At 44.7% G+C, this 26,699-nt stretch overlaps 2 protein-coding genes across 2 annotated transcripts; one reads left to right on the top strand and one right to left on the bottom strand.

Moving 5' to 3' along the window:
* Positions 1 to 339: 339 nt before the first annotated feature.
* On the bottom strand, positions 340 to 6,683 carry LOC112885579 (probable LRR receptor-like serine/threonine-protein kinase At1g51810). Its single transcript, XM_025951166.1, has 12 exons — positions 6,678 to 6,683; positions 5,134 to 5,780; positions 3,487 to 3,977; positions 3,123 to 3,261; positions 2,908 to 2,979; positions 2,670 to 2,741; positions 2,512 to 2,592; positions 2,214 to 2,380; positions 1,911 to 2,143; positions 1,703 to 1,829; positions 1,450 to 1,518; positions 340 to 1,238 (listed from the first exon to the last, which is right to left on the bottom strand). The coding sequence occupies exons 1-12, from the start codon at positions 6,681 to 6,683 to the stop codon at positions 553 to 555; spliced, it is 2,790 nt and encodes a 929-aa protein (XP_025806951.1). The 3' UTR covers positions 340 to 552.
* A 5,397-nt stretch (positions 6,684 to 12,080) lies between these two features.
* Positions 12,081 to 17,138, top strand: LOC112885578 (probable LRR receptor-like serine/threonine-protein kinase At1g05700). Its single transcript, XM_025951165.1, has 12 exons — positions 12,081 to 12,503; positions 12,691 to 12,875; positions 13,042 to 13,535; positions 13,716 to 13,854; positions 14,000 to 14,071; positions 14,270 to 14,341; positions 14,416 to 14,496; positions 15,051 to 15,217; positions 15,327 to 15,562; positions 15,643 to 15,769; positions 16,029 to 16,097; positions 16,306 to 17,138. Exons 1-12 carry the CDS (start codon positions 12,081 to 12,083, stop codon positions 16,992 to 16,994), a joined length of 2,754 nt encoding a protein of 917 aa, XP_025806950.1. The 3' UTR covers positions 16,995 to 17,138.
* Positions 17,139 to 26,699: the final 9,561 nt, after the last annotated feature.

The raw sequence follows: 26,699 nt of genomic DNA, 5'->3' as shown, positions 1-26,699 counted from the left end.
TCTTTTCTGAAATAGCAGTTCTGATCATCTACATTCAGTTTATAGGTCGTGATGACAAAGAACTTCTAGAAAGAGTGGACGATATAACAAGGTAACTATTCGCTAATTGTAGGTAGTGAACCCTCTGTATCCGTTCCTGTTTAAAATACCTGTCAGTCTTGTATAGAGTGCGCTCTCTAGTCTGCTGCAGACTATCTAACTTTCACTCTCTACATTTACATTTGGCTACTCATCCCATAAGATTCTATCTCAACAAAGCTTTTAAGTATAATGTAGACAAACTTGTTCACATCAGATGCTGTTAATGTACCCAAGAACCATAGCAATCAGGAGATTGGGTTTTGAGTCTTGATTCTATTTCCTATCCCCATTAAATTTTCTGTCTCAATGTTTGAGCTTGGAAATTACATCTTCAGTTTCTATCATAAGCATACAACATTCTTAGATGGAGGGTTGTGCAACTAATTACTTGATTTAACAGCTCAAATAACATGATGAAATACAATTTTCTGATGCATCTTTGATTTACTCCATGAATTCTAGACCATTATCTCATCGTGGTGCAGGACCTAGTTGAGTTGATGATCTATTGCCTAACTGTTCCAGCTCAAGCACAGTTTCCTGTCCTGCATAACTTTCTTGTGCATCACTCTGCAAGTCAACACTTGCTGCACTGAGATTGATTGTGCTGCTCGGCGCCGAGCTGTAATATCCCTTTGCGTGCAGCACATCCAGCTCCATGCACTCCTTGAGCTCCACCACAACGTCAGTCATTGTTGGCCGTTCCCGCGATGGCCGCTCTTTGCATTGCAGTGCCAATTCTGCAACTTTCCAGACAGAGTTGACATCGTACTCTCCTCCCATCCTCGGGTCAACAATGCTCTCAATGTTGCCCATCGAGAGCTTCTGGCGCACCCAAAGTGCAATGTGAATGCTCTCGGTGCCAGTAATATGGACTGCTGGTGGCTGGCCTGTGATGAGCTCCAGTAGCACAACTCCGAAGCTGTACACGTCACTCTTCTCACTGAGCCAGGATGTGTTATAATATTCAGGGTCCAGGTATCCCAGGGTACCTGCTGGTTGTGTTGTGATGTGGGTCCTGAAATCATTGTCAAACACCTTCGTGAGCCCAAAGTCAGATATCTTTGCCTCAAGTTCAGCAGATAGCAGAATATTCGTTGTCTTCACGTCCCTGTGGATCAGTGGCGGTTGACACGCCTTATGTAGATACTCCAATCCTGCATTTGTGTGCATGTACTGGTAATTAGGTTGCAATTGTTAAGCGTTTGGTGGGTTGGAAGAAGGTAGCTTAACTTATTGAGGCATTTCCAGAACTAATTGGGACAATCAGCTGGTTATTAGTGCATACATTTAAGTTCTATATACCATGATACAACATTTATCTCTTACTACTATTTTACTACTTCAGGTGTGTACAGGCTTACAAACCATGGGCAGAGTCGAGAGCAATCTTGAGACGCTGATGCCAAGTGAGGGGTGTAGCAGCAGAGGCTTCGCCTGTGATTGATGGTCACAACAAATTGGTTGTTGGTGAATAAGGACTGGAATTGTGTTTGACAAAGCTGAAATAGAAACCTGAAAGCGAGTTTTTTCTTTTCTCGAACAATCTAAAAGCGAGTTAAAGAGTATGTTGAATACTCGGCACCTAAAAGTTATTTTTTCTTTTGTGGTGATACCATACCTCTTAGACGATCCTCTAGGTTTCCACCATGCATGTATTCATAAACAAGAGCTAGATGTTTCTTGTCCTTGCAGTATCCAATCAAGGAAACAAGGTTTCTGTGATGAACTCTAGTCAAGTGTTGAGCCTGAAATATCAAATATGTAATAAGAACATTTCTTTCAGTTTTCAAGTGTGCACACAGAAGAAATTCAACTGAATGGCCTACCTCAGCTGAAAACTCTCTATCCCCTTGAGATGTTTTTGAACACATCTTAACAGCAACTGGAATTCCATTCTCCAAATATCCTAGGAAGACAGCACCAAATCCTCCCCTCCCTATTTCTTCTTTGAAGTTAGCTGTCATGAGCTTCAACTCCTTGTAGGTGAAATGTCTGTTTTCAAATATATTTGATCTTTCTCGAGGGCTAGGAAGCCTTGAGTTGTTTGCCGTCCTGTTAACTACAGCCAAGCCACATCTTATATGAGCAACCTTCAGTGAATGCATGTGGTTTCGTTTGTGAAATGTTACCTTGCTTATTCTTCATTCTACAAAGGATAAAAAATGCCACCAGAAATAGTAGAGTTGCTACTGCTATTGGGACAACTATAGCAATGACAAGTATTCTGTTGCCAATCTTGTTCTCTGGTTCGCAGGTGGAAGCATCATTATCGCACAGATTTGCATTGTTACCGGTCCTAGCATTGGAGCAACACTATCACAATTGGTTAGGTGGAGAGAAAGCATGCGGTAACTGCACTTGTTTTGTTCCAGTAGTAGGAGTTAATTGGATTAAGTGAGTTCTTGAAGTTAGTGACATGATGCAAACCTTAATACAAGAGATCCATTTTGATGTTTTTGTAGTAGAACTGCAGGAACCGGTCCACTAAGTTTGTTGCTTGACAGATCACTGCAGAAACCCAGTTTGATATGTTGATTGAATTTTAAATAAAAGTGATATCTGCTCAGAAATGTAGAAATACTTACAGGAACTTGAGCGATGGCATTTGCGCAAGAAAATCAGGTACTGGACCAGACAGATTGTTATTGGACAGGTCCCTGCGATTATAATTCTTGTGAAAATACTAAAGTAGACACTAGAACAGATAAGGAACACTTGAACATTATGCCAATTTGAGTTCTAGTAACCATGATCAAATAGTAACTAAATTATTAAATTCATGATGCGCTGAGCACTACGTTTTGTACGATGAAGTTGCCTTACAGGTATTGGAGGGATTTTAGATCTCTGAAAGAAGCATCGATTTGACCACTCAACCCACTAGATGCCAAGTGTCTGCAGCAAATCGAATAGTTGGTCAATGTCAGGGCATAAAGCATATTCAATTATTCATTCTTATCAGTTATCTAGCATTCATGTAAGTCTATAATCTTCCTTTTTTTTGTGTGTGGTAGAAAGCCTTTAGGTGTCGTACTTACAGAGCTGTGATCCATGCAGGGCCAGATGAAGAATAACTGCAGTTCAATCCATCCCAAGCAAATTCTTTTGGTGCACAAGGATCACCCATCCAATTTTTCTTCAATCCATATTCTGCGCGAATTTTCATCATGGCCTTGGCTGTTCATGACGTCCAGATCATTGAAAGCTGAGCTCGTAAGTTCTAGTTGAGATTAAGATATGTTGACAAAATGACAAAATAAACAGGTCAATGCAAGAAGTTATGCACCCTATTTCCTTGCAACCAAAATGTGCCTAACCCTACGATCCTATGAGCACAACACGATGCTGATGGATGCAGGGTGACTGAAAGCAGAGCAAAGCTAAAAGTGCCAAAGCAGATACCATCTCCATCATTCGTCGCAAGTTCAGTCATTGGCAGCACTGTATATATCTCGAATGCATTCAGGATTGGTGGAAGAGTTGCATCTGGTGTGGCTACAAGCGATACAGTATGCTGGCTTGATCCCTGCACCGTCCTTTTCACAAGCTCGGCAGAAAGGTATTTCGGGCTGTAGCCCTGGCTGCTGTTCCATGTAGCGTTATCGACAAGGATATCAAATCGCCTCAGTGCATTGCTTGGTAACCTCTGTACCTCCGCAAAATAAAGCAAGAGGAGGTATGATGCGTCGCCATTGTTTATGGAGGAATCCGAGCTCCATGTGAAGTCGATCCGGTTTCCATTCACCGGAGTGGCGGCACTCCACAAAATGTTCGATGGCATATGGAAGCTGCTGATGTTGGAGACGTCGACGGCTGTCGAGGTTGTTATGTTGGTCCATGCATCAATATCACCAAAAGACTGCCAGAGCCGGTCGTATGGATCAAATGGGTACCTGTTGTTTTCAGGAGATCAATATGAACAGAATTGACGAAAAGATGCTGGAAGTTTAGACAGTACCAGGAGGAGGCAACTTTAAAACATTAGGGATCTGAATGTAGATCATAGCTTTGTTTTACAATGGAAGAGGAAAGATTTGGTGAGTTTGTTTTTCCAGAAAGATATGATGATTAGAATTTATTCATCAGAATCAAACAATGATTTACAGCCCTTTTAGAACACATTAAAAATGGAAGAATGTTGAAGAATACCCATCAAAATGAAAAAAAAACTCATAACAGCATGTTTGGATGAAGCTGACTTAAAGGAATTCTATAGAATTTATCATACACAATTTAGGAGCAAAATGTGGTTCTAGTCTAAGCTCATCTTGACATTTCTTCTGAGTTTTCGAAAGCAACATCTATCTTTTTCACTCCTCTGATCCTGTCTGTCTCTATCTACCTAACCATATACCTACCATTCAAAATTTAACTGTTTTTCACACATCCAAATGCAACCTTTTGACTATTCTGTGTGCCCTTTTCCTTGTTTTCTGTTTCTCGTGATCCATACGGAGCCTCACGGTCATTATTGAATTGCCAGCTATCAATTAGGTTCCATTTCGCAGCCCCCTTCACATAGTGATTGCCGATTTTGCTGATCGTGTACTTAATCTATTGTGCGCATAATTTTCATTAATCCTTAGGGTGCGTTTGATAACTGAATAGGAAGGGGCATAGGAATTAGTGGCGGAAGTTGACGGAGGGCAGTTTGATTTTTAGTCTCGATCCTTTGTTTGGTTGGTGGAGGAAATTAAGAGAGGGAGTTGGAGAGGAAATTCATATTCTGTGTCAAATATGGGTTTTGATGTGGGAAATCAAAGAAGTCATGATAAACGGTTAAGATCATTTATTTTTATCTTAGAGTAGAATTCCCTCCCAATTGCCATCCCTCCCCATGTAAAGAGATCGGAGAGAAAATCTCTAGACTCTCTTTTCCCATCCCAAATAAACTCCCCTCCTACGAAATAAACAAAAGAATTTTAGTCTCGTATCTCTGAACTCACATCCTCCAGCACCAATTATCCCCGACCAAACGAGCTGTTATGGTTTTTTAAGTCTACACGAGCATTGCTTAGTGTCGGTAAAAAATGTAGTTTGGAAACTCACCTGAACACCCGGTATGTACTGGCCGGCCGCCAGAAGTGGTAGCGGTTGAAGCTGTACGTCGCCGTCGGCCGCCGGAAGTTGAGCAGCGTCAGCGACTGGTTCACGGTGGCCTCCGGGTACATGTCGTCCTGGAGCGGCCTTAGGTCGAGCCCGGAGATGAACGGCGTGCCGAGGCCTCGGTTCACCAGGCACACCTGCAAGAAGTCCGCCGGCGCCACCGCCACCGCCTCGAAGATGTACACGGCGCCGGCGGCGGTGACGTTGACGGTGACCCAGCGGTTGACGCCGACGTGGAGGTCGAAGGCGGGGGGCCTGTCGAGCCCGTCGTAGTTGCCGTAGTAGAAGGCGGCCCTGATGAGGTACCTGCCCCCCGGCGCCACCGCCCGGAGCGTGTAGCAGCTGCGCGCGCCGCCGGCGCCGGGGAAGTAGCGGGCGGTGAGGTAGCGGTCGGCGAGCCCCTTGATGTTGTACGGCGGGTTGACGCCGGCGTTGAGCCCCGCGTCGGTGAACCCGGCGTCGGAGACGTAGCGCAGGCCGCGCGTGGACTGGTCCGCGTACGCCGCGCCCTCCGGGATGCCGCAGTCGATGCTGACGAAGCCGGAGGGGGCGGCGTCGGCCTGCTGCTGGCCGCGGGCGCGGGCGGCGAGCTCGGACGAGACCGCGACCAAGCACAGGAGGAGGAGGATCGCCGCCGCCGCCATGGCTTCGTGCGCGAGCTGGCCGGTTTCCACCTGATCGTTTTCGCTGGTGGAGTAGTGGCCGTCGATGCATGGGAACTAATAGGTGGAGTAGCATCTGATCGATCAGGTGAACGAGCGTGTCGTCGTGTCGCGTGGAGGTTGTCCGGTCAACGCCAGTGATTGGGACTGGGTGGTGGGAGGTGGAGTTTCTTATGGCAGGTCAACGGGCAGGGGAATGAGTGAGAACATGCATGATGATGATGAATCCAAGAGCTGTTAGCGTGCAATCAGCAGCTGATGACGGTATTATCCGTGCAATTGACAAACGGGCCGAGGGAATACTAATCACTTTGATATTGTTTTTAACCAAATTTAAATCGATTGAGCTTGGATAAATACATTTGCCTCATGATAGCATCGAATCAGCATAGCAACTAACATTACTTCTTTTCAACAAACTCAGATACTACTAGGTGGTAAAAGAATTTAAATTTTAGCCTAGATAATATAAGTGGCGATAATTGATAACCGATGGTATATCCTGTCATGATGCGGATAAAGTTTGAATAGTCCTGTGGAACAATAAGAGATTATTGTCTCGAAAACAAGTAATGAGAACCAATAAAACCAAAAGGATACAGCATAGTTTGTACAATTGTATGTAATTACACGCTTGCATATATTGTTTAAAATATTCTTTTCCATATACATGATTTGTATATGTAATTAAAGCGTCTATCCCATATATTATATCAAATCCAAATTAAAAAAAATACATACGTACTCCCTCCATCCAAGATATGGCTGGTTTTAAACTTTCTCATAATCTTTAAGGAAAGCACAAATCGCCCTTCATTTACCTACATGCATGCGTGATTAAAAGTCCAAATAAATTTATTTGCACGCAACCGAATAAACTTGCTTGGTAGTACGCGGATGAGGGTAGACGAGAGGGGTATTTTTGATAGTTTATGGCCCAAAGAACCTCTGGGACTTATAAATAAATATATTGTAGGACAAATTTTGAACACTAAATCTAGGACGGATATAGTAACTAATAAACCTTCTTGTACCGAGGCTTGCAATCGAACAATTCTGCGAGCCTTCTACTACTAATCAGGATCTCGTTTTTATATTAATGAGTTCGATCTCTTTCAGTCTATAAACTGTTTGTCTTGAGACTACGAAGCATGCAGTTGTATTGCAGCAAGCAAGTAGAATGTTTAGTTAGAGGCCGGCTTAATATTCAACCTGCAAGCCACTTTCCACACACTGACGGCGATCATCCAGAGGCCGTGCTTCTTGTTTCTTCAACTCGTAAATTAATGTCTTGCTCAAGTTCAACCATATTCCACATAGTCGTTACATGCACCCTTCTTCCCTGTCCACAGTGAGAGAAATCCTGTAGCTTCACCAAAATGACCTAAGGCTCGAATAAGATGCAGCCATCTGGAACCTCCGATCAGCAACGTTTCTCTTCGGTCTCTGTCACGCGCTAGATGCCAAGAAAGAACCTTTTAAACCTCCGTATCAGGGATGCTAATTCTGTTGCTACTATAGTCTTGCTGAAATCTCAGTACAAATAGGCTCTTACAGATTTGTCTCCCCGGCCGCGCACCATTTTCTTCTCTACCGTTCTGAGCTCGCCTGCTTGTTCTTGTTCCACCGAAGAGCAGCGAGCAGGTCTCGGGACCGGCCGGCCGGGGATAGATGCCCGGCGCCGTCACGATAGTGGCGGGGGCGGCGTCGCTCGCCGTGGCGTACGGGCAGCTCTTGAGCCGGCCGGACGACCTGGCGCTGGCGTGCGCGGCCTTCACGGCGATGTTCCTGATGGTGCACTACGCCGCGCAGGCCATGGACGATGGCTCCGGATCGTTGTCGTCGGGCTCGGGCGGCGGCGACGCGGAGAGGGAACGCGGGAAGCGCGTGGCTCTGGCCATGGCGCTGGTGCTCTACGGCCTCGCGTGCGCTGAGGTCTGGAACGCCGCCGCGAGCCGGGAGGTCGCCGTGGCCGCGCTCGCGAGCTGGTGCGGCGCCGCCGTGCTGCTGCTGGTTTACCTGGTTGTGGCGAGCGCCGGATGCCACCGCGCTGTTGGTAGTGACGTCGCCTGCCCATCCGTGTGACGGTAGACACGATGATGCGTGACAATTGGCATGGCTACAGGAACACTAAGAGGCATATCCCCATATGTATGTAGGGATTGACGTAGTCAATACCTTCTCCTATACTAATGATGCTTGTACATATGTGTGACGATTTTGTGCCTCATTAGAAGTCTGTGTTACGCGTACTGAGAGTAACTCGGTTTGAAGGAACATACCAATCCCGGTTCAAACTTCAAAGCCTACCAGCTCACGTGCTCGCAAATCTATGTATTTATATCAGAAATATTTTCTTAAAGGAACTGTATCAGAAATAAATGGTATTATTATTTCAGTGGTAGGTGATGTTTTCGTATATGTCGAGACGTCAGTAGTAAATTTATCAAATTAAAGATCTGTTAATTCAATCTCTCAGAAATGCTCAATGAAATACGATGTAGGCGTATGTATGCGTGTCTATGAGCGTCTATATCCCCACCATATTTTGAAAAAAATATTCTTACTATGATTGTGTATTATATAAATAGAAACAATTAACGAGAACACAGTGTTAGGAGCACATTGGGAATACAGATACAAGTATCTAGCCGTGTGCAGTGTGCTACAGCAGAGCAATTTGGCTAGTTATTACTGGGGACAAGTGCATACGGGCGCGCGCGCACACACAAACAGCATGCATCAAAATTCCAAAATATATTCACAGTATGTCGTCACATGGAAGGAACTGCAGTCTGCCGGCTGGAAGGAGAGGACGCCATTGCCGAGGTCGTAGAGCAGGTGCGTGCTCTGCTGCACGTGTAGTTGCCGATGACGGTCGTCTCGTTCATCGGCAGCTTCGCGTTTCGGCATCGCCGCGCTGAACACCACCATGCACGCCGTGGTGTCGGGCGCCCTGGGATAAGGTGCGGTCAATTCGTCGACGAGGCGGACGCCGTCGCGGTGGCGCGGTCTGACGCCGACCGCAAGGTGCGGCGCATGCTGGCGGACCAGCCTGCATCGCCTGGACGGAGTTGGACAGCAAAGAGCAGAACGTGCGCGCAATCATGGTGTGAGACCATCCCGGCGGATGCGCTGGACATGCGGGAAGGCGGAAGCGGCTCGCGTTCCAGGCGTGCGCTGTGAGATCCGACATGGAGGACCCGGCAGCACGGCACAGGACGAACCCACCCAGATCGCCGCGGCGCGGCGTGCTCTAAGACGGCACGGCACGTGGACGGGTCGAACGCGGCGGGGTCGCCGCGGCGTGCTCTATGGCGGCACGGCACCTGGTCGGGACGAACGCGGCGAGGTCGCTGCAGTGTGCTCTGCGGCGGCCGGCATGCGGGCGGCGCGCGGCGACCGGGGCGTGGTGAACTGGTGACCTGCGGGGACTTGGACGTGTGAGGAAGACGGAAAAGGGCCCTTTGTGATTATATATGTGCTCGTAAATCTCGGCCGGTCAAGTTCGATCCAACGGTTATTATAGCACCTAGGGGTGGACGGTATTTCATTTACCGTCCACCCCGGACGGTATTTGATTTACCGACCGCCCCTAGGGTACGTCCGCCTCTTGCCCGTCCGGCCGCCATGGTCGACGGCAAACCACGCCGGCAGCGGCAAGCCATCACGAGCTTCGCCGCGTTATAACGCACGGAGGCAGAAGGTTCTCGAGGCCGCTGAGCTGCTTCTGGATCCGGCTCGTGCCCATCCGTACCGTCCCCTCCCCGGACTCCCGTCCGGCACAGGAAGACCATGCGTCCATGCCCGTCCGCCACCGCCTGGGCGTTGGCGCACCACACCTCGGCGGCATTGATTCGTGTCAGATCCAGGGAGTTCCGAGAACAAGCACCTCGGAGATGAGCACAGGATGGTGCGTGACGTGTTCCCGGCTGGCGCTCCCGGGAGACGACACGGTCGCGATGGCCTAGCGCTGTTCGACGCCGACCGCGAGCTGCAGCGCGTGTTGATGAGGGAGCTGCTTGCCTGGACGGCGTTCCAAGGCAAAGCGATCAACGTGGGCGTGATCATGTCTGCGACCAACCAATAACTCGCTGTCGCTGGACCCGGCGCTGCTGCTGCCGGACGCAAGGCAGAAGGGTCTTGCGATCCAAGCCTGCGCGGCGGGGATAAGATGGACGTACCGCAACGTGCACCTGGAGGACCTGGCAGCGCGGCAAGACCGAACGAGCGCTGGTTGAAGGCGTCGCCCCGGAAGTAGGGCGCGAGACAGTAGGAGAACCTGGTGTCGCTGAGAGCTGGGAGAGCAGCGAGAGCGCCCCTGCCGAGCCCGATCACGCCGGATGAGCCCTCCAGGGACGCCGCCCTGAGCGTGCTCGCGCCGATGCACCCGAACGCGCGCGAGGCTCACCTTCACCGACCCGAACAAGAACTCCTCGGTGCCGAGGTCCCCGGCGACGACCCCCGCTGCCGTATGTAGCTGGCGAGGATGGAGCACTCCTTGCCTTTGCGCGAGCACCGGGTCTCGGCGCCGATCGGACAGGGCGCACGCGGCGTCGCTGCACGCCACCGCCCAGCCCAATAGGTAGGTGCTCGACCGGGACGGGTTGTATAGTAGGGAGGTTGGAGGTTCTGGCGGAAGCAGAAGGGGGTGGGGTGGGGGTGGGGGGGGGCGGCGGGGGGAGCAGGTCGAGCGCTGCGTCCAGAAGAGGTCGCTGCCAGTGCGGCGGTGCCGATGACCGCCTCGGCCTTCTGTGGCGGGTCGCCGATGAGGTACTCGGCGATGCATGTACTGATTGCCCGCCCAGTGCAAGATCTTCAGTGGCTAAACTATTTTAAAAGCCTTCATGACCACGAGATGCCTAAGATAATTTTGTCAATTTCAAGATGATTCAAACAAGAAAATTTCAAATTCATTCAGCAGACCCCCAATTAGACCAAAAACAATTTGATTCATTGAAGCTTTCAAACGGGTCTAACAAATATTTACGTTAAAATATCTTTCCAATTGGTTTGGAACAAATATATTTGAAATTGATCGAGAAGGGACCTCCAATTAGACTGAAAAATCTTTCAATATTTGTTCTAGAAACTTTTGACTCCGATCCAAAACTTCTAGACCGATTCAAAATTACACACTAGTAAAGAATTTAGTGAAACTTTGTACTCCCTCTGTTCCAAAATGTAGGTCATTTTGGTATTTCTAGATTCATAGCTTTTGCTATGTACCTAGACATATGTTATATCTAGGTGCATAGCAAATATTATGAATATAAAAAAATCAAAATAAACTACATATTAGAACGGAGGGAGTAGTTGATGAGCGCCGTGCATGGAAAATAAAAAATATTATGCAAGTAATCTAGCAGACTACTAGTCAATGCAGCTTACTATGTTACTAGCTGCCTAGAGATTTTGCCCCTGAACCAGTACACCGCCACGTCGTACGTCGCCGTGGACGGCAGCAGCGCCCCCGGCCGCTCGACGGCGACAATCGGGCAGGCTCCGGCAAAAATTAAAATGGACGTCGCTTGCTTGACTTTGATTTACGCGCGGGAAGTCGCGCCCGCGGCCTGCAGGGATAAGGACGCCCGCCATTGTTAACTGCGTGCTTGCCAGCCGGCCGTCCTCGCGACGACGTTTGGCAGCTCGATCATGCCACGCCATGTGGGCATCAACAGCAAACAAATCAGCTGCAAGCCCTCCTGATTTTTCAACAGAAAAAAGATCAAACTAATCAGAGTTATTTAGCTTAGCTCGTTGACTTGGATCGATCTGCGTGGACCCAGCAGCCATGTACAATTCCAGTGCTTGCGATGCACGACGTTGACCGGCCTGTATATGCACGCCGGGGGGGGGGGGGGGGTGTGCAGTGCGTGCTGACGTGTGCCGCGTTCATTCGTTTGCTTGCTTCACCCATCGATTGATCGATCGGCCGTACCAACCCGTACATATAGTAGGCTACCAACCACCTTTGCTACCAGTCGATTAGTTTGCCTTTCGCCCCAATCAATGGCGGCGCCATCACCTGCTGCGCTATTCTTGGTCCTTGCCGCAGTGTCGTCCATGCTAGGATGGCCCGAGCTCGCCGTCGTCCATGGCGACGACCTCGATCCTCCAGGCACCAATTAAGCTGCTTCATTCATTCACGCTACCATTTCCGTCGTCCTCTACCCTCCGATCCGTTGCGGCCTCATGGTTTTGTCTTCTCAGACCTAGTTTTAATACATGCATGCAGCGGGCTTCATCAGCATCGACTGCGGCATCGCCGAGAACTGGAGCTACCCGGACTCCTCCTCGGGGGGCCTCCCCTACGTCTCCGACGCCCGCTTCGTCGACGCCGGGGAGGGGCTCAACGCCGTCGTGCGCCCGCCGTACGTCGACCAGGGACTGGCCGACCGGTACCGCAACGTCCGCTACTTCCCCGGCGCCGGCGCCACGCGCAGCTGCTACACGCTCCGGCCGGTCGCGCCGGGCGGCAGGAACCTCGTCCGGGCCACCTTCTACTACGGCAACTACGACGGCCTCAACGCGGCCCCCACCTTCGACCTCCACCTCGGCGTCAATCACTGGGCCACCGTCAAGGTCACCTCCGTCAACAGAGTGTACATCTTTGAGGCGGTGGCTGTGTCGCCGGCCGACTCCATGCAGGTCAGCTAGCTGTTTGCCGGCCCAATGCAAGCTCCGGGTCTAATCTTGCAATCTCTGATTTTTATATCCATTTGGCATTTTATCAAGATTCAAAGTTTGAATTTTTTGAGGATCTACAATTAATTTTATATGATAAAAACTTTATCTTACAAAAATAATATCATTTAATTTGTGCATGCATGTACAGGTATGCTTGGTCAATACAGGGTTGGGTACACCGTTCATCTCTGGCCTTGACCTCAGGCCGCTCAGAGCGACCATGTACCCGGAGGCCACTGTCAACCAGTCGCTGCTTTTGCTCAGTCTTTCCCGCCCATCAGCCAATTTCGGTTTCAATCGGTACCAGTTCTGGCCAGAATCTCAACCATTCAGGTCAGTGTGATCTTCAGACTCGCATCAGATGACACCTCACTTGTTTCTCCCTTGCAAAAAAAAAGAAGAAGAAGAAGAACCTTCATTTGAAATCAGCATTAAGTGGTTAATTATTTCTGTAGATTGTCTCACCACGCACGATTCGGTTTCTTGAAAACAATAACAGGTACCCCTCTGATCCGTACGACCGCCTCTGGCAAAGGTACGGCAACAATGCAGCATGGACCAACATAACAACCACAGAGAATGTGGACATCTCAAACACTACTACTAGCTTCGACAAGCCAACGGGGATACTGGGGAGCTCTGTCACTCCGGTGAATGGAACCCGGATCGACTTCTCATGGAGCTCAGACCCCGCCCTGGATGATGGCAACTCAACTTACCTTCTGCTTCTCTACTTCGCCGAGTTAAGGAGGGTGCCAAGCAATGGGCTGAGGCAGTTTGATGTTCTTATCGACGACTCTGTATGGAATGGCAGCCAGGGCTTCACCCCCAAGTACCTTTCTGCAGAGGTGGTGAAAAGGATGGTGCAGGGTTCAGGCCAGCATACTGTCTCGCTTGTGGCCACACCGGAGGCCACACTTCCACCCATCCTGAATGCGTTCGAGATATATTCAGTAAAGCCGGTGACTGAGCTTGGGACCAATGATGCAGATGGTATGTCTTTATTAACACTCTTTTCACTTGGTAAACTGCTGCCAATCACTTGCGTTATTGACCAGCTTTGTAAAGTTGAGAGCTCTTCTAGAATATAGTTATAAGTACAGTTTTGAATGCTTTGGAGGTCACAAAGCATGAACTCAGAGTTGCCTTCCTTTTGTTTTTCCATATGAACAGCTAAGGCTATGATGATGATCCGCGCAACGTATGCGCTAGAGAAAAATTGGATGGGCGATCCTTGTGCACCGAAAGCATTTGCATGGGATGGCTTGAACTGCAGTTATCCATCATCTGGTCCTGCATGGATAACAGCTCTGTAAGTAGAACACTCATTTTAAAAGCATCCTACCATGAATTTCTAGAGCATTAAAGACTTGCATAGATGCAGCAGCAAAGTAACTAAGAAGAACGTCTATTTTCCATGCACTGGTATTAATAACCTGATGTTGGATTTGTTCCAGGCGTCTATCATCAAGTGGGTTGACTGGTGCAGTTGAGTCTTCTTTTGGGGATCTAAAATCCCTCGAATACCTGTAAGTGACCAATATTGTCATACAAAGTATGGTGTTTCATGCATAAGAATATTGAAAATTCTTCAAGTTCTCACCTCCATACAGATAATACTTACCTGTTAATTCTATTTATGGAAACTTAAAGCAGTATAAAATTTTGCTAATCGATTCTAATATCCACTCTAGTGTTTTCTAATAACTGTATGTGTAAACTTCCAGGGATCTGTCAAATAATAGCCTATCTGGTCCAGTGCCAGATTTTCTAGCGCAACTGCCATCACTGAAATTCCTGTAAGTATTTTTGTTTACCTGAAATTACATTATGATAATTGCATCACTATATTGAACAAACTGAATTTCTGCAGTGACTTGTCAAGCAACAAACTCAGTGGACGGGTACCTGCTGATCTACTAGAAAGGCATCAAAATGGATCTCTTGTATTGAGGTTTGTATCATGTAACCAACTCATATTTCAATAGTTCACTGCATCCAAATGAGGTCCTTTGGATACGGATCATGAAACCTTCCATAAATTAAAGGAGGATAAAGTAGAAAAATATGTCTTAGAGGGTGTTTGGTTCCAGAGAGTTAAAATTAGACCTATCACATCAAAAAGAATCTTATCATTTAGAAGTATTAAATAAAGTTTAATTACAAAACTAATTGCAGAACCCCTAAGCTAATTCGCGAGATAAATCTAATGAGGCATATTAATCCATGATTAGCAGATAGTTACTGTAGTATCACTATAGCAAATATAGAATAATTAGGCTAATTAAATTCGTCTCGCGAATTAGCACCTATCTGTGAAAAAAATTTATAAACAGATTTTATTTAATAATTCTAAATGTCAAGATTCTCTTTGACGTGACGGGGCTGAACTTTACCCCTCCGGAACCAAACACACCCTTAGCTCCTTCTATTTGAATCAAAAAAGTATATCGTCAAATTTTCTTTCTCTAAATTGAATTAATTCAAAAGGTGTTGCTCCAATGCTAGGACTGGTAACAACGCAGATCTGTGTGATAATGATGCTTCGACCTGTGAGCTAGAGAAGAAAAGCAACAAAACACTTGTTATTGCAACCGTGGTTCCAATAGTAGTAGTAGCAACTCTACTGTTTGTGGCAGCATTTCTTATCCTCCGTAGAATGAGAAATAGCCAAGGTAACGTTTCTTTTAGGGAATTTCTTTCAAAAACAACATCAAGGAATTGCAATATCTAAATTTGAATCCACTGAAGATTGTTCATATCTGACATGTGGTTCTTTTCTAGACAAATGGATGGCAACCAACTCAAGGCTTAATAGTCGAGAAGACAGATCAAACATATTTGAGAACAGAAAGTTCACCTACAAGGAGCTAAAAGTTATGACTGCTAACTTCAGAGAAGAAATAGGGCGAGGAGGTTTTGGTGCTGTCTTCCTAGGATATTTGGAGAACCAAAGTCCAGTTGCTGTCAAGATGCGTTCAAAAACCTCCTCTCAAGGGGATAAAGAGTTTTTAGCTGAGGTAGTCAGTTCAGTTGTATTTTATCTTCTGTATGTGTGCATTTGAAAACTGAAACAAAATGTTCTTATTACATTTTGCAGGCTCAGCATTTGACCAGAGTTCATCACAAGAACTTGGTTTCCTTGATCGGATATTGCAAGGACAAGAAACACATGGCCCTTGTCTATGAATACATGCATGGAGGAAATCTAGAGGACCGTATAAGGGGTAAATTACCAACTTCATGCACCCTCAAAAAGAAAAAAAACACCTTTGTGCCTAGTTGGTTTAACATGCATGCTCTTTCACTCGTTACCATGGTAAATGTTTTGATTCGTTGCAGAAAACAAATTCCATCATATTGTGACCCAATTTTGACACACTTTTGACTTGCACCATATCGTGACCAAATTTCACCAACCATCTACTTTTTCACCATTTTGCACAGACCTTGGTATAACCATTTTGTTGTGATCACTCATCACAGGAGAGGCCTCTGCTGCTACACCCCTCACTTGGCATCAACGTCTAAAGATCGCGCTCGACTCCGCCCAAGGTTAGTAAGACTAGACTTGCCTGAATTAGAGAAACACAGTAGTAAGAAATGCATCCTGATGCATGTGCATCTGTGATTCTGTGTCATACTTTATACTTGACAAAGCTTTCATGCATGTACGAAATGATGCCTACACTACCTAAATCTGACGAAACTTCCACAAATCCACCTAACCGCAAACTCTACTGCCTCATAATCATGGATGCAGGATTGGAGTACCTACACAAATCATGCCAGCCTCCACTGATCCATCGAGATGTAAAGACGAAGAACATTCTGCTATCTGCTGACCTTGAGGCGAAGATAGCTGACTTTGGGCTCATGAAGGCGTTTGCCGACGAGTTCAAGACCCATGTCACCACCATGCCGGCAGGTACCCTGGGGTATCTAGATCCTGAATACTACAACACGTCCCAGCTCAGTGAGAAGAGCGACGTGTACAGCTTCGGAGTTGTTCTTCTGGAACTTATCACGGGCCAGCCACCAGCAGTCCCCGTAAGCGACACCGAGAGCATCCATGTCGCGCTATGGGTGCGCCAGAAGCTCTCCGAGGGTGACATTGCAAGCATTGCTGACCCAAGGATGCGAGGGGAGTACGATGTCAACTCTGTCTGGAAAGTTGCAGAGTTGGCACTGAAGTGCAAAGAACAGCCATCGAGGGAGCGACCTGCAATGGCTGACATTGTAGCAGAGGTCAAGGAGAGCTTGGAGCTGCAGGTGTCCTATGCAATGGGCTACTACAGCTCAGCCCCGAGCAGCGCGCTCAACCTCAGTGCAACAAGTGTTGACTTGCATAGCGATGCCCAACTAAGTGATCACCCGGGAAAGGAAGCTTTGCCTGAGTTGCAGCAGGTAGGCATTGCATCAGCAACTCATATAGGTCCTGCACCAAGATGAGACCAACCGATCAACTTTTGTATGTTTTAGTCTCGGTTTTGTATTTTGTTTTTTTTTGCGAGGAAAGTCTAGGTTTTGTATATAAGCCGAGGATTCATCATAAATTTATGTATTCTGTAATTTGAGTTATAAGCAAGTAAATAATCTTTCTGGTCCCAGCTCTATGACTATATGAGTCTGTTTGGATGGGGTAAAGTTGAGTGCTAAACTTTAATACCTATCAGCACTTATATCTTATATGAGTCTGTTTGGATGGGGTAAAGTTGAGTGCTAAACTTTAATACCTATCAGCACTTATATCTTGCTAAACTTTAACACCTATGAGCACTCCTATTTGGATAAACTAGTACTAATGTTTAGCATTTTAAGGTATTAGCACTATCCAAACACCCTCTATATATACCTATGAATGCTGTCAGCTCAGTGTAAGAAACAGAAGATAAAATTTCAAAGTGGAGCCTGATGTCCAGAAATGCAGAATACTCAATCAATGATCACTTGAACTATGCTTGCCATGGTTTTCAGGTTTTTCACCAAAGCTTTATGCGATCAAGTTCCTTTATACTCCGTCTCTGACTCTCTTGTCTGTCCCTAAATAAGTGCTTTTCAAGAATATTTCAGTCAAATTTGTAGTCTTCAGAAATGAGCTATGTGCCCCTAATTAAAGCTTTTAATTGACCAAACCTACCACATGGACCATAATGAACCAAGCATTGGAAAGGGAAAAAGGTCGCTCGATCAGCTAATTGTTGAAGTGTGTACAAATTTATCATTTGTGGCCAATTTGACCAATTTGGCATACAGCTCTGGAGAAAATCCAGTTGATGCCTGTTGAGTGATTCAAGGTGCAGGATCGGATCTATGTTAAGGCAACTCAGTTTTTCAGTTGGACCTTTGAGATCCCACTGAGTGTGCAGCTCCCCAGTAATTGGTGGATTTGGGCCTAGGGTTACTACGGATGCTAGGCCTAGGCATAATTAACCGAATAATCAAAGACCGAACTGAATTACCCAAGACTGAAACCGAACTAACCGAAACTGAAAAATTTAGTCACTGTTTGGATCTCTGGTAACCGAAATAATTACGATCAATTCGGTTCTGGGCCTTGAGTAACACAAATACCCGAGTTAACCAAATCTGATCTAATAATATATTTGATCCAGCCAAGTACCCAACGTAAGATATATAACAGCTATTCCCCGCCGGCCCACCCAACCTCATCCTCACTCCTGATTCCCCCGTCCCACCCCTGCCGCACGCCATACACCTCCCGACCGCCGCCGCTCTAGCTGCCTTCTCGCGTGTGGGCAATGCCTGCCCACGCGGCAGGTCGGCGCACCTCCTCCTGAGCCACCTGCTCAGGTAGCCATCGAAGGGCCGGCGGCATCTGCTCGCACCCGTCGGCCTCGCCTCCTCCCAGCCGCCGGCCGTGCCTCCTCTCGGCTGCGGCCTTCGCCCCAAGCGGCCGACAACGGCTCCAGCACAGCAGCAGGCTGGCGAGACCCGTCCGGGTCTCTCGCCAGCCTGCTGCTCGGGGCTGAGCTGTTTGCATGCGGTAAAACCATCATAGAAAAAAGGGAAAAACAACTATCAGTGATCAATTCTTGAATATGTTTGCATGCGGTAAAAAAACTAGACTATGTACTGCTATCTAAGTAACCTATTTACTCCATTAAGTCGTAACTACTTAACGCTTTGATCAAATCTGGTCCAGTGGTCCAACTTTTGAAAAACTGCTTTGAACCTCAATAGTTTTCAAAATATTTAGTTTGAAAACAAGAAAAATCAGGTGTGTAGAGTATTTTTAAATGCACTTTCATAATCTCATAATTATGATATAATTTAACTATATTCTAATAAGAAAATAGCAATCAAAGTTAAGGCTCGAAGATGAAAAATAATGACGTTAAGTAATTATAATTGTAGGTAGTAACATAAAAAATATGGAGCAAAATAAAGAGGAGTCATTGCTTGTAAAGATTCATGTACATACCGTGCGGCTGGATCGGAGGGCTGCCATAAAGATCACAGCCATGGCCCAAATGAAGAGCGCAAGGAACATCCTCTTGCCCGTATCATCATCTTCATATTCTGAAACGTATTGGTTTAGATTCTGGAAGCTATTGCAAAAGAAGGTAGAAATAAACGGTATCCAGAAAGCTTGCCGCGCTGTGGAAGTGGTGGTGATGGAGGTCTACGTAAAGAGATGGCGATGGAGGTCTACGTAAAGAATCGCCGGCGATTTCTCTTTAGATTATGTGAATGATGAATTATCATATAATCTAGAGCAATTTACCTTCATAATTTTTTAAATATTTCATTGGCATGAGGATGTAATAATCGACAATAACCGTATCCATTGGATTGGATGATGCAAAAGGTTGGTTCTTTATCCATTTTCCAAAAAAATGGCGTCGTTCCGGAATAGCCAGCAGGTTTTGGAGTGGCTGCGCTAGCTGCTGGTACACTCACTACTGGTCTCCCCACATCGCGCGCATCGCGTTTCATATAGGCAGCCCGGAGCCATGCACAATGGTATATACGTGCTTCGAAGCTAGGTCAAACGGGTCCCTGCATATTTCCTTGGTAGAACCAATGCCAGACTGATTACCTTATTGATAGGTCCAATCCAATGCCAGCCTGAGCTTTCCTCGATAGATCCCCAGTGGCAACAGCAAATGGTGGCCTCATTGGTTTTGCTAAATCTCCAGGCCGGGCACGCATCCATGGAAGACAAAACCAGAGTCAAAGCTGTGTTCTTGCAAGCCCAAGCTACTCCTAGGCATGGAGAGCCTTTTCTCTATTGTTTGGACCTGTTTTACTTGTCCCAAAACATTTATAAATATTTTTAAAAATTTTACGATGGATGAGAATAGACATGATATGCATTTTCATCACATCTCGCTACTATAAGAAGTAAAAAAAAATATTTTTTCATAGTATATATATTTCAAACATTTCTTAAAAGATAGTTCCAGTCTAATTAGAAATATAATCTAACAATGACTATATAGTATTTACATGTCTCAGTTGGACTTTGTAAGAAATCAATCTTCTTTATAAAACGCCAGTGATATTGTTTAGGTCCATTATAGTCCTTTCAGACCCAACTAGGTCCAATAGAAACAGGAGTGCTCATGCATAAATCTTTCCTTCCTCTAAAAAAAGGTATAAATATTTCCTTATCCTTTGTTATCCAAATTCCAAGTGGTACTGGGCCAAAATGGGCTGGGGGTAAAGGGGGAGGAAAAGTGGGCTGGCTGGATTTGAGCCCGTTTCGGGTTAGGGAAATAGGAAAGGTTTTATCTTTTCCTTTGGTTAGGGTGGGGGGGGGGGGGGGGTGGGGGGGATTTGTTTCAAGATCAAATTCAAAAGGGTTTTCAAGTATGGTTTGGAAATTTTTGCACCACGAATGGTCCTTAAACATCTCAAGCACACAAAACCAAAAGCATACAACTGTATCTGTTGTTTTCAGAATATTTTTTAAAATGATCTGCACACAAAGCTATTTAAATTTAGAAAATATTTTCAAAATTCAAATAACTGTGGATGTTTGAGATAAAACTACAACAAATTGTTTTAAAATTTAACACGGTAGACACGATCTTATCCTATTTGGCATATTATGGCAGAAAAATCATAATGGAGAGACAAATGCAAACATGTGTGAAACCTCTTTTTGGGCAATTATTATCAAATAACTTATGTCAGATAAACTGTATTGGTACTTATGCATCATTCATTCTATTAATATAAGTGGCAGAGCCATTTAGATCATAATACAATATTAAATGAAAAATAAGCACTTTGACAACAAATGCACATAAGACTTAATAAACTAGCCTGTGCGTTGATCGGCGGGTCGGTGACCATTATTAGTAATGGTGCGTGGCTCCACAATGTTGCGTTTTGCGATAATTCCATACCTCCGTTGTATCAAAGCAACTATCAGTGTGGCTCTCCTGTGTCCCTCATCCTGGCTGGAAATGGAAACAGTACGTCGCCGTCCTAGCTGTGGAGTAGTATCAAGCATGGGCAAGGCTCCTTGAATTTTGACAAAGAAATAAATCACAATGCCAACAAGAGCGACCTTTTTGTTTCTTCTGCAGCTTCGATAAAAAAAAATTGTGATCCTTGACATCATCTTTGTGAGGTGTCCATATTTTTAGGTGTATACGTACGTACAGACACCCCCACAACGTTGCGTTTGAATTCCACACTTCCGTTGTATGTATGTCCACATGCATGCACTAGGGAGAAAATAAATCCAGCAGCCACCAAGGATGACAATGTGAAAGGCATTCTGGATAAGAACGGGAACACATTGAAGCAACTAGCAACAACGTGGTCCTCCGATCCTCTCTCGCTTAGATATCTTCGTTGGAAATGGAGAACATCGCCACCCTTTGGTGTACGTGCTAGTACTCTGATCATGGTCATGACTGAGCAGTGACGAAGAAATGGCAATGCCAACGGAGGAAATCTTTGTTTCTTGTCCTGAATTTAAGATAATAAACAAAGGGGTAAACATCAGATGCAAATAGCGCGCATGGCTTGTGGTCGCTTATCCTCACCACCCTCATTGTTTTTTTTTCTTTTTGTAACGGCACCACCCTCATTGTTGAGCTACACAATTAAGCATTTATGTTAGGAAACCGTCAAAATATATAGCAGCACACCTACAGCCTGCTACTGACGAATATGGAAGCACACAAGATCATAAATACTCCATCCATTCCAAAATGTAGGTTGTTTTGACTTTTCTAGATTCATGGTGTTTGCTATGCACTAGATATAATATGTGTCTAGATGCATAGCAAAATTTATAAATCTAACAAAGCTAAAACGATCTATATATTTTGGAACGGAGGAAGTACCGTATAATATAAATGCGAGAACAAGGCCGACACATGGTATATTTTTAGAGAGCTTCAGCCTAGCTGCATCCGATCCGCAGAGCAACGACTACGTATGTGATGTACTGGTGTACTACAGTTTTATACAAGCATATGAATAGTCGCACGAGATGTCTTGGTCAATTACGTAGCTATATACGTACTGACGAAGAAATTGCAAGGCCGACGACGACAGCAACCTTGTTGGTTACTTGTCAAAACAGTTTGGATAAGAAATGGGTACACATCAAAGCAACTAGCATGCATCGTCATCTGCGTGGTTGCTTATCCTAGCTCGCCACTCTCATCATCGAGCTACACAATTAAGCATTCCTGTTAGAAATAATAGATGCGCACTTACAGAGCCTTCTATCTGTGAACATAGAAGCAAACAAGATCACAAATGCCATAGAATAAGGAACCACTCAAAAATATAAAAACGAGGCATGATCAATGTTTTCAGCAAGGTTCAGTCTACATCCATAGAGAAAAGACTACATATGTGACTGGTGTACTATGGTTTTACACAAGCATGTGGAAGCTTATTATTATTATTACTAGACAAACATTAGCTTATGCTAGTTTTGTTGCAATTGTAGATGTGGATCATTTAGAAGTAATTAATTGGGTTAGCTTTGAAATAATGGCATGTGTGGCTCATATAATATTGAAGCAGGTATTCGGGTACTTTGGTGTTTCTTTCCGAGATGGACTGTTAGAAGCATATACCTGGAAATTTTTCATACTGGAAAAATACAAGTAACTTGGAAATATGATTGATCTAATGGATGCTGTTTTACTGATGATTATAGTACACAAAATCTTACAAAAATTTGAAGGTTTCTTTTTTTTCTAAGATGTTTGAGAATTAATATGGAGACCCTGAAATAAACATCTAATTAGTATTGACGATAAGTTGTGTCTACGTTAACTAATCACGAGATGCATCATCTTCACCTAACCCACATGCATGCATGCACTCGAACATATATACACGGGTTGATTCAAATTATTAATTAATTAGCTATAAATGTGGCTGGGGTCGTGCCCACACATCTGGTGTCTATAAAAGGGGGCAAGTTTTAGTGACAATCTCGCACCTCCAAATCTGCTTTCTGGGCTTTTAGCTATAGCTGCCATGGCTTCCCCTGCTGCTCTAAAGATGGCCTCCATCTGCATGCTGTTCCTGACCATGGCCCAGCTTATGGCAGCTACTGATTCGTCGGCTCCGCTCCTGCAGGCTGCTCAGCGGCTTGTAGGGGCAGACCACGAGCGCTTAGCCTCCGAGAACTGCCTCTGCAGCCCCAATACTTGGTGGTGCTGCCCTCAAGTTATAAAAGAGATATTCTCAGCCTCTGAGAACTGTCTCTGCAGCATTTTTACTCCGTGGTGTTGCCCTCAAACTATAAGAGAGACAAACTTAGCCTCCGAGAATTGCCTCTGCAGCCCTAATACTTGGTGGTGTTGCCCTCAAACTATAAGAGAGACATTCTCAGTCTCCGAGAACTGCCTCTGCAGCCCCAATACTTGGTGGTGTTGCCCTCAGGTTATAAGAGAAACATTCTCGTCAGTCTCTAAAAACTGTCTCTGCAGCCCCAATACTTGGTGGTGTTGCCCTCAAGCTGTAAGAGCTACATTCTCAGCCTCTGAGAACTGCCTCTGCAGCCCCAACACTTGGTGGTGTTGCCCTCAATCTAGAAAAGTGACAGTCTCAGCCTCCGAGGCCTCTGCAGCCCTCCTAATTGGTGATGCTGGTCTGAAGGCAGCGGAGTGACGAAGTAAGATCTTTATGAAGGGGTGGCCAGACGGTAACATATGAATCATCAATCGTCTTGCTTTGATTTCCATCCATGCCTACATCGTGTGCGTGTATTGTATGTGTTGGCATGTCCTTCAATTCCGTGTGTCTCCATGTACTGTGTGATGGTTTGCATTTGATTCCCGATATATTCCAGGTGTTGAAAAAAAATGTAAGCTAAGGCAGTTAGCAGCTGCCTGCGGGGTATATTATTGTGCTTTTCAATAAATAAAGAATTGAATCAATTTGTTAGCAGCTGCCTGTCAAAAAACCGAGATTGAATCAAATTTGTTCTTGGAAATTTGATTTTTTTTATGTGGAGTTGCTCGTATTACACGTGTATATACATGATTGTTGAAGTTTCATCCTCCTGGCGTACAAACATAAGTGTATCGATCTCTATTATGGCGGCTCAATTAGCTTTTGTGTTTGTTACTGTGGTAGCTAACTACTGTGCTTGTACGAATCGATGACCTGATGAAGAAACTGCATGGTGCGTGGCAATGTGGGCTGTGTGGGAACTGTGACAGCAACGATTTATGTTTTCCTGCCAATGTGAGGAGTTTTTTACAGGAAAATGGGAAAGTTAATGGACGCCTGGGACCAGCTAAAAAGCGTGGGTAGAAAAATTATACGGCGAAAAAAATTTCTTTATTTTTTGAGAAAAGGTTCCTAGGACATCTTACATTAGATTTATATTAAGAAAAGCAATAATTTGTATATATAGGAAAGACAACATCAAAAAATAAAATTAAAATGAAAGTTGACAAAAGCATTTTTCTCCACCGCAACTATGGCAATTATGACAGCTATACCAATGCAAGTGCCAAGAAAATATTGTATAGAAAAATGCATAGAGCCAATCAAATACTTAGTAGATGTTCAATGCATATGTATTTATTGAGGATCCAGAAAACCAAATAAATAACATGGGTTTCAATCATGATTGCTAGAAGTAATTAGAGGTAACAAGGTTATTTCTTAGGATGAGTAATGTGTTTAAAATTTTTTAAAATAATATTTATTTTGGAACGGAGGAAGTACGTCCATGTACATGAACGAGAGAGAAAATAAGTCAAGCAACCACCGAGCGAGAATGATAGTATATGAAAGGCATTTTGGATAATAAGTAATAATAACGGGAATATATTGAAGCAACTAGCAGCGTGGCCGTCCGTAACTTAACCTTGCTGAAATGGAAAAGATCGCCACCCTCTCTCGTCCAGATTAATACTACGATCGAGCACACACATGTCTATGGCTCCTTAAATATTGATGAATGAACTCCATGGTCAATGATAAGTACATTTTGGTTTCTTCTCCAGCATTATTTAGGATAAGAAATGGGTTAAAAATAAAGCTTGTAGGCTAACTAACTCACTCATTTAATAATTGTGCATGGCTTCACAACGTTGCGTGTGGTGATAATTTTCCACGCGCATGCACGTCCATATATATGCATGTATGCATGCAAGAGGGAGAAAATAAATCAAGCAGCCACCAAAGATGACGATGTGAAAGGCATTTTGGATAATGATGGGAACACAACATGGAAGCAACTAGCAGCATGGTCCTCCTCCCTAACTTACCATATTGCTAAAAGGAAGAAAGGTGCACAAATTTCAAGGCCAACGACAGCAAACGTTTGGATTCTTCTCCAGTATTTAGGATAAGAAATGGGTACACCGTACACCATCAAATCAACCACTCTTAAAAATAAAGCTCATAGCTTAACGTACGCACTTGTATTAGTAATTGTGCATGGTTCCACAGCGTTACGTGTGTGGTGACAATTTCTCGCTTCCATTGTATGTCCATATGCATTATTCATAGAAATGGTCACAAAAGAATGGACAAATGAAGACATGTTACTAATTGCTCAGTAGCCAATGAAACTAGAAGTACGGTAGTATTTGCCACACATGTAGAAACAACTTCTATTACAGCTGATAACCTTTCTAGATCATAGAAATGGCATGTCTGACATGTTTTTTTCTAACTTTTTAAATCTATATAGATTGCTAAAGGCGTTTCAAGTTTCATCTTATTTTGAGGCATTTTAGTATTGCGTCAAATAGCATCTCTACATGCCTAATGAATGTTGTCTGATATGTTCTATAGCATCTCTAGATGCTACATACTGACAGCTGAAGGCGTGTTTAATTTCATGTCATTTTGAAACATTTTTAACATTGCTTGAAAAAAACATCTTTAGATGGTTATTGATGTCCGTCTGATACATTTTTATGAATTAATATGCCTCTACAAACTATAATGATAATCTTAGTGTGGTAACAGAAATCTCTTTATGTGGCTATGGACATTTGATGGAGGATGTCATGTGTCCAGATGCCATTACAGTTGAAAGCATGTCTAACTCCGTGTTACTTTAAGAATTTTAAGTATGTATCATGTTAAAAAGCATCTTCAGGTGGCTTTCGACAGTGTAAGCATAAAAAATATTTTTTTACTAGTATTTCCACAGGCATCTCACATAAGGAACCACATGAAAATGCCACTTACATAGGTGGTTCCTTATGTAAACCACCGGTGAAAATGCTTTATCACAAGGTTCAAAAGGAAAGGTTATCCTATTGTCATGAGCAATAATTCTGTTGTGCGATGGTAAGGAATGATCTGGTAAGGAATGATCGCGTGATGAATGTGGTCATGGATTCAAATCTTAGAACCTCATACACGTATTTTGCATGAAAAATGTGTGACTGTGGGAGCTTGCTAGTTGGGTCGCAGCCTGTGCAAAATTTATTTCCTTTTTGCGATGTTTTTTGGAAGGGATTAATTTGCTCGTGTGGTTGCCCATTTTTGCATAGGTAAATCTGCAATATGAGCAAAAAAAAAGTTTGCACACATCAAGGTATGATGCAAAGGGGAAAACCTTGAAATATGGATAAAAAGGTATATAGAGTAAATCATTGCCAGACAAAGACAAGAGAGTATACTGTTTACTCTCTGAGACTTATCTCTCTCAAAATTAAATTAAAACTCGTAGGT

Source organism: Panicum hallii, chromosome 3 (assembly GCF_002211085.1).
Source record: "Panicum hallii strain FIL2 chromosome 3, PHallii_v3.1, whole genome shotgun sequence".
NCBI classification, from domain to species: domain Eukaryota; kingdom Viridiplantae; phylum Streptophyta; class Magnoliopsida; order Poales; family Poaceae; genus Panicum; species Panicum hallii.
The sequence above is the reverse complement of the archived record's forward strand: the minus strand, read 5'-3'. Positions and strand labels throughout refer to the sequence as shown.

Bases quoted from the DNA above. Each gene is read 5' to 3' on its own strand.
- LOC112885579 (XM_025951166.1), bottom strand. The intron at 3,262-3,486 runs GTATCTGCTTTG...CGTCATGAACAG, and splicing joins TGCGACGAATGATGGAGATG to CCAAGGCCATGATGAAAATT. The intron at 1,830-1,910 runs GTAGGCCATTCA...TTGATATTTCAG, and splicing joins ATAGAGAGTTTTCAGCTGAG to GCTCAACACTTGACTAGAGT.
- LOC112885578 (XM_025951165.1), top strand. From the start codon at position 12,081: ATGCATGCAGCGGGCTTCATCAGCATCGACTGCGGCATCGCCGAGAAC. The intron at 13,536-13,715 runs GTATGTCTTTAT...CCATATGAACAG, and splicing joins TGGGACCAATGATGCAGATG to CTAAGGCTATGATGATGATC. The intron at 16,098-16,305 runs GTTAGTAAGACT...TCATGGATGCAG, and splicing joins CGCGCTCGACTCCGCCCAAG to GATTGGAGTACCTACACAAA.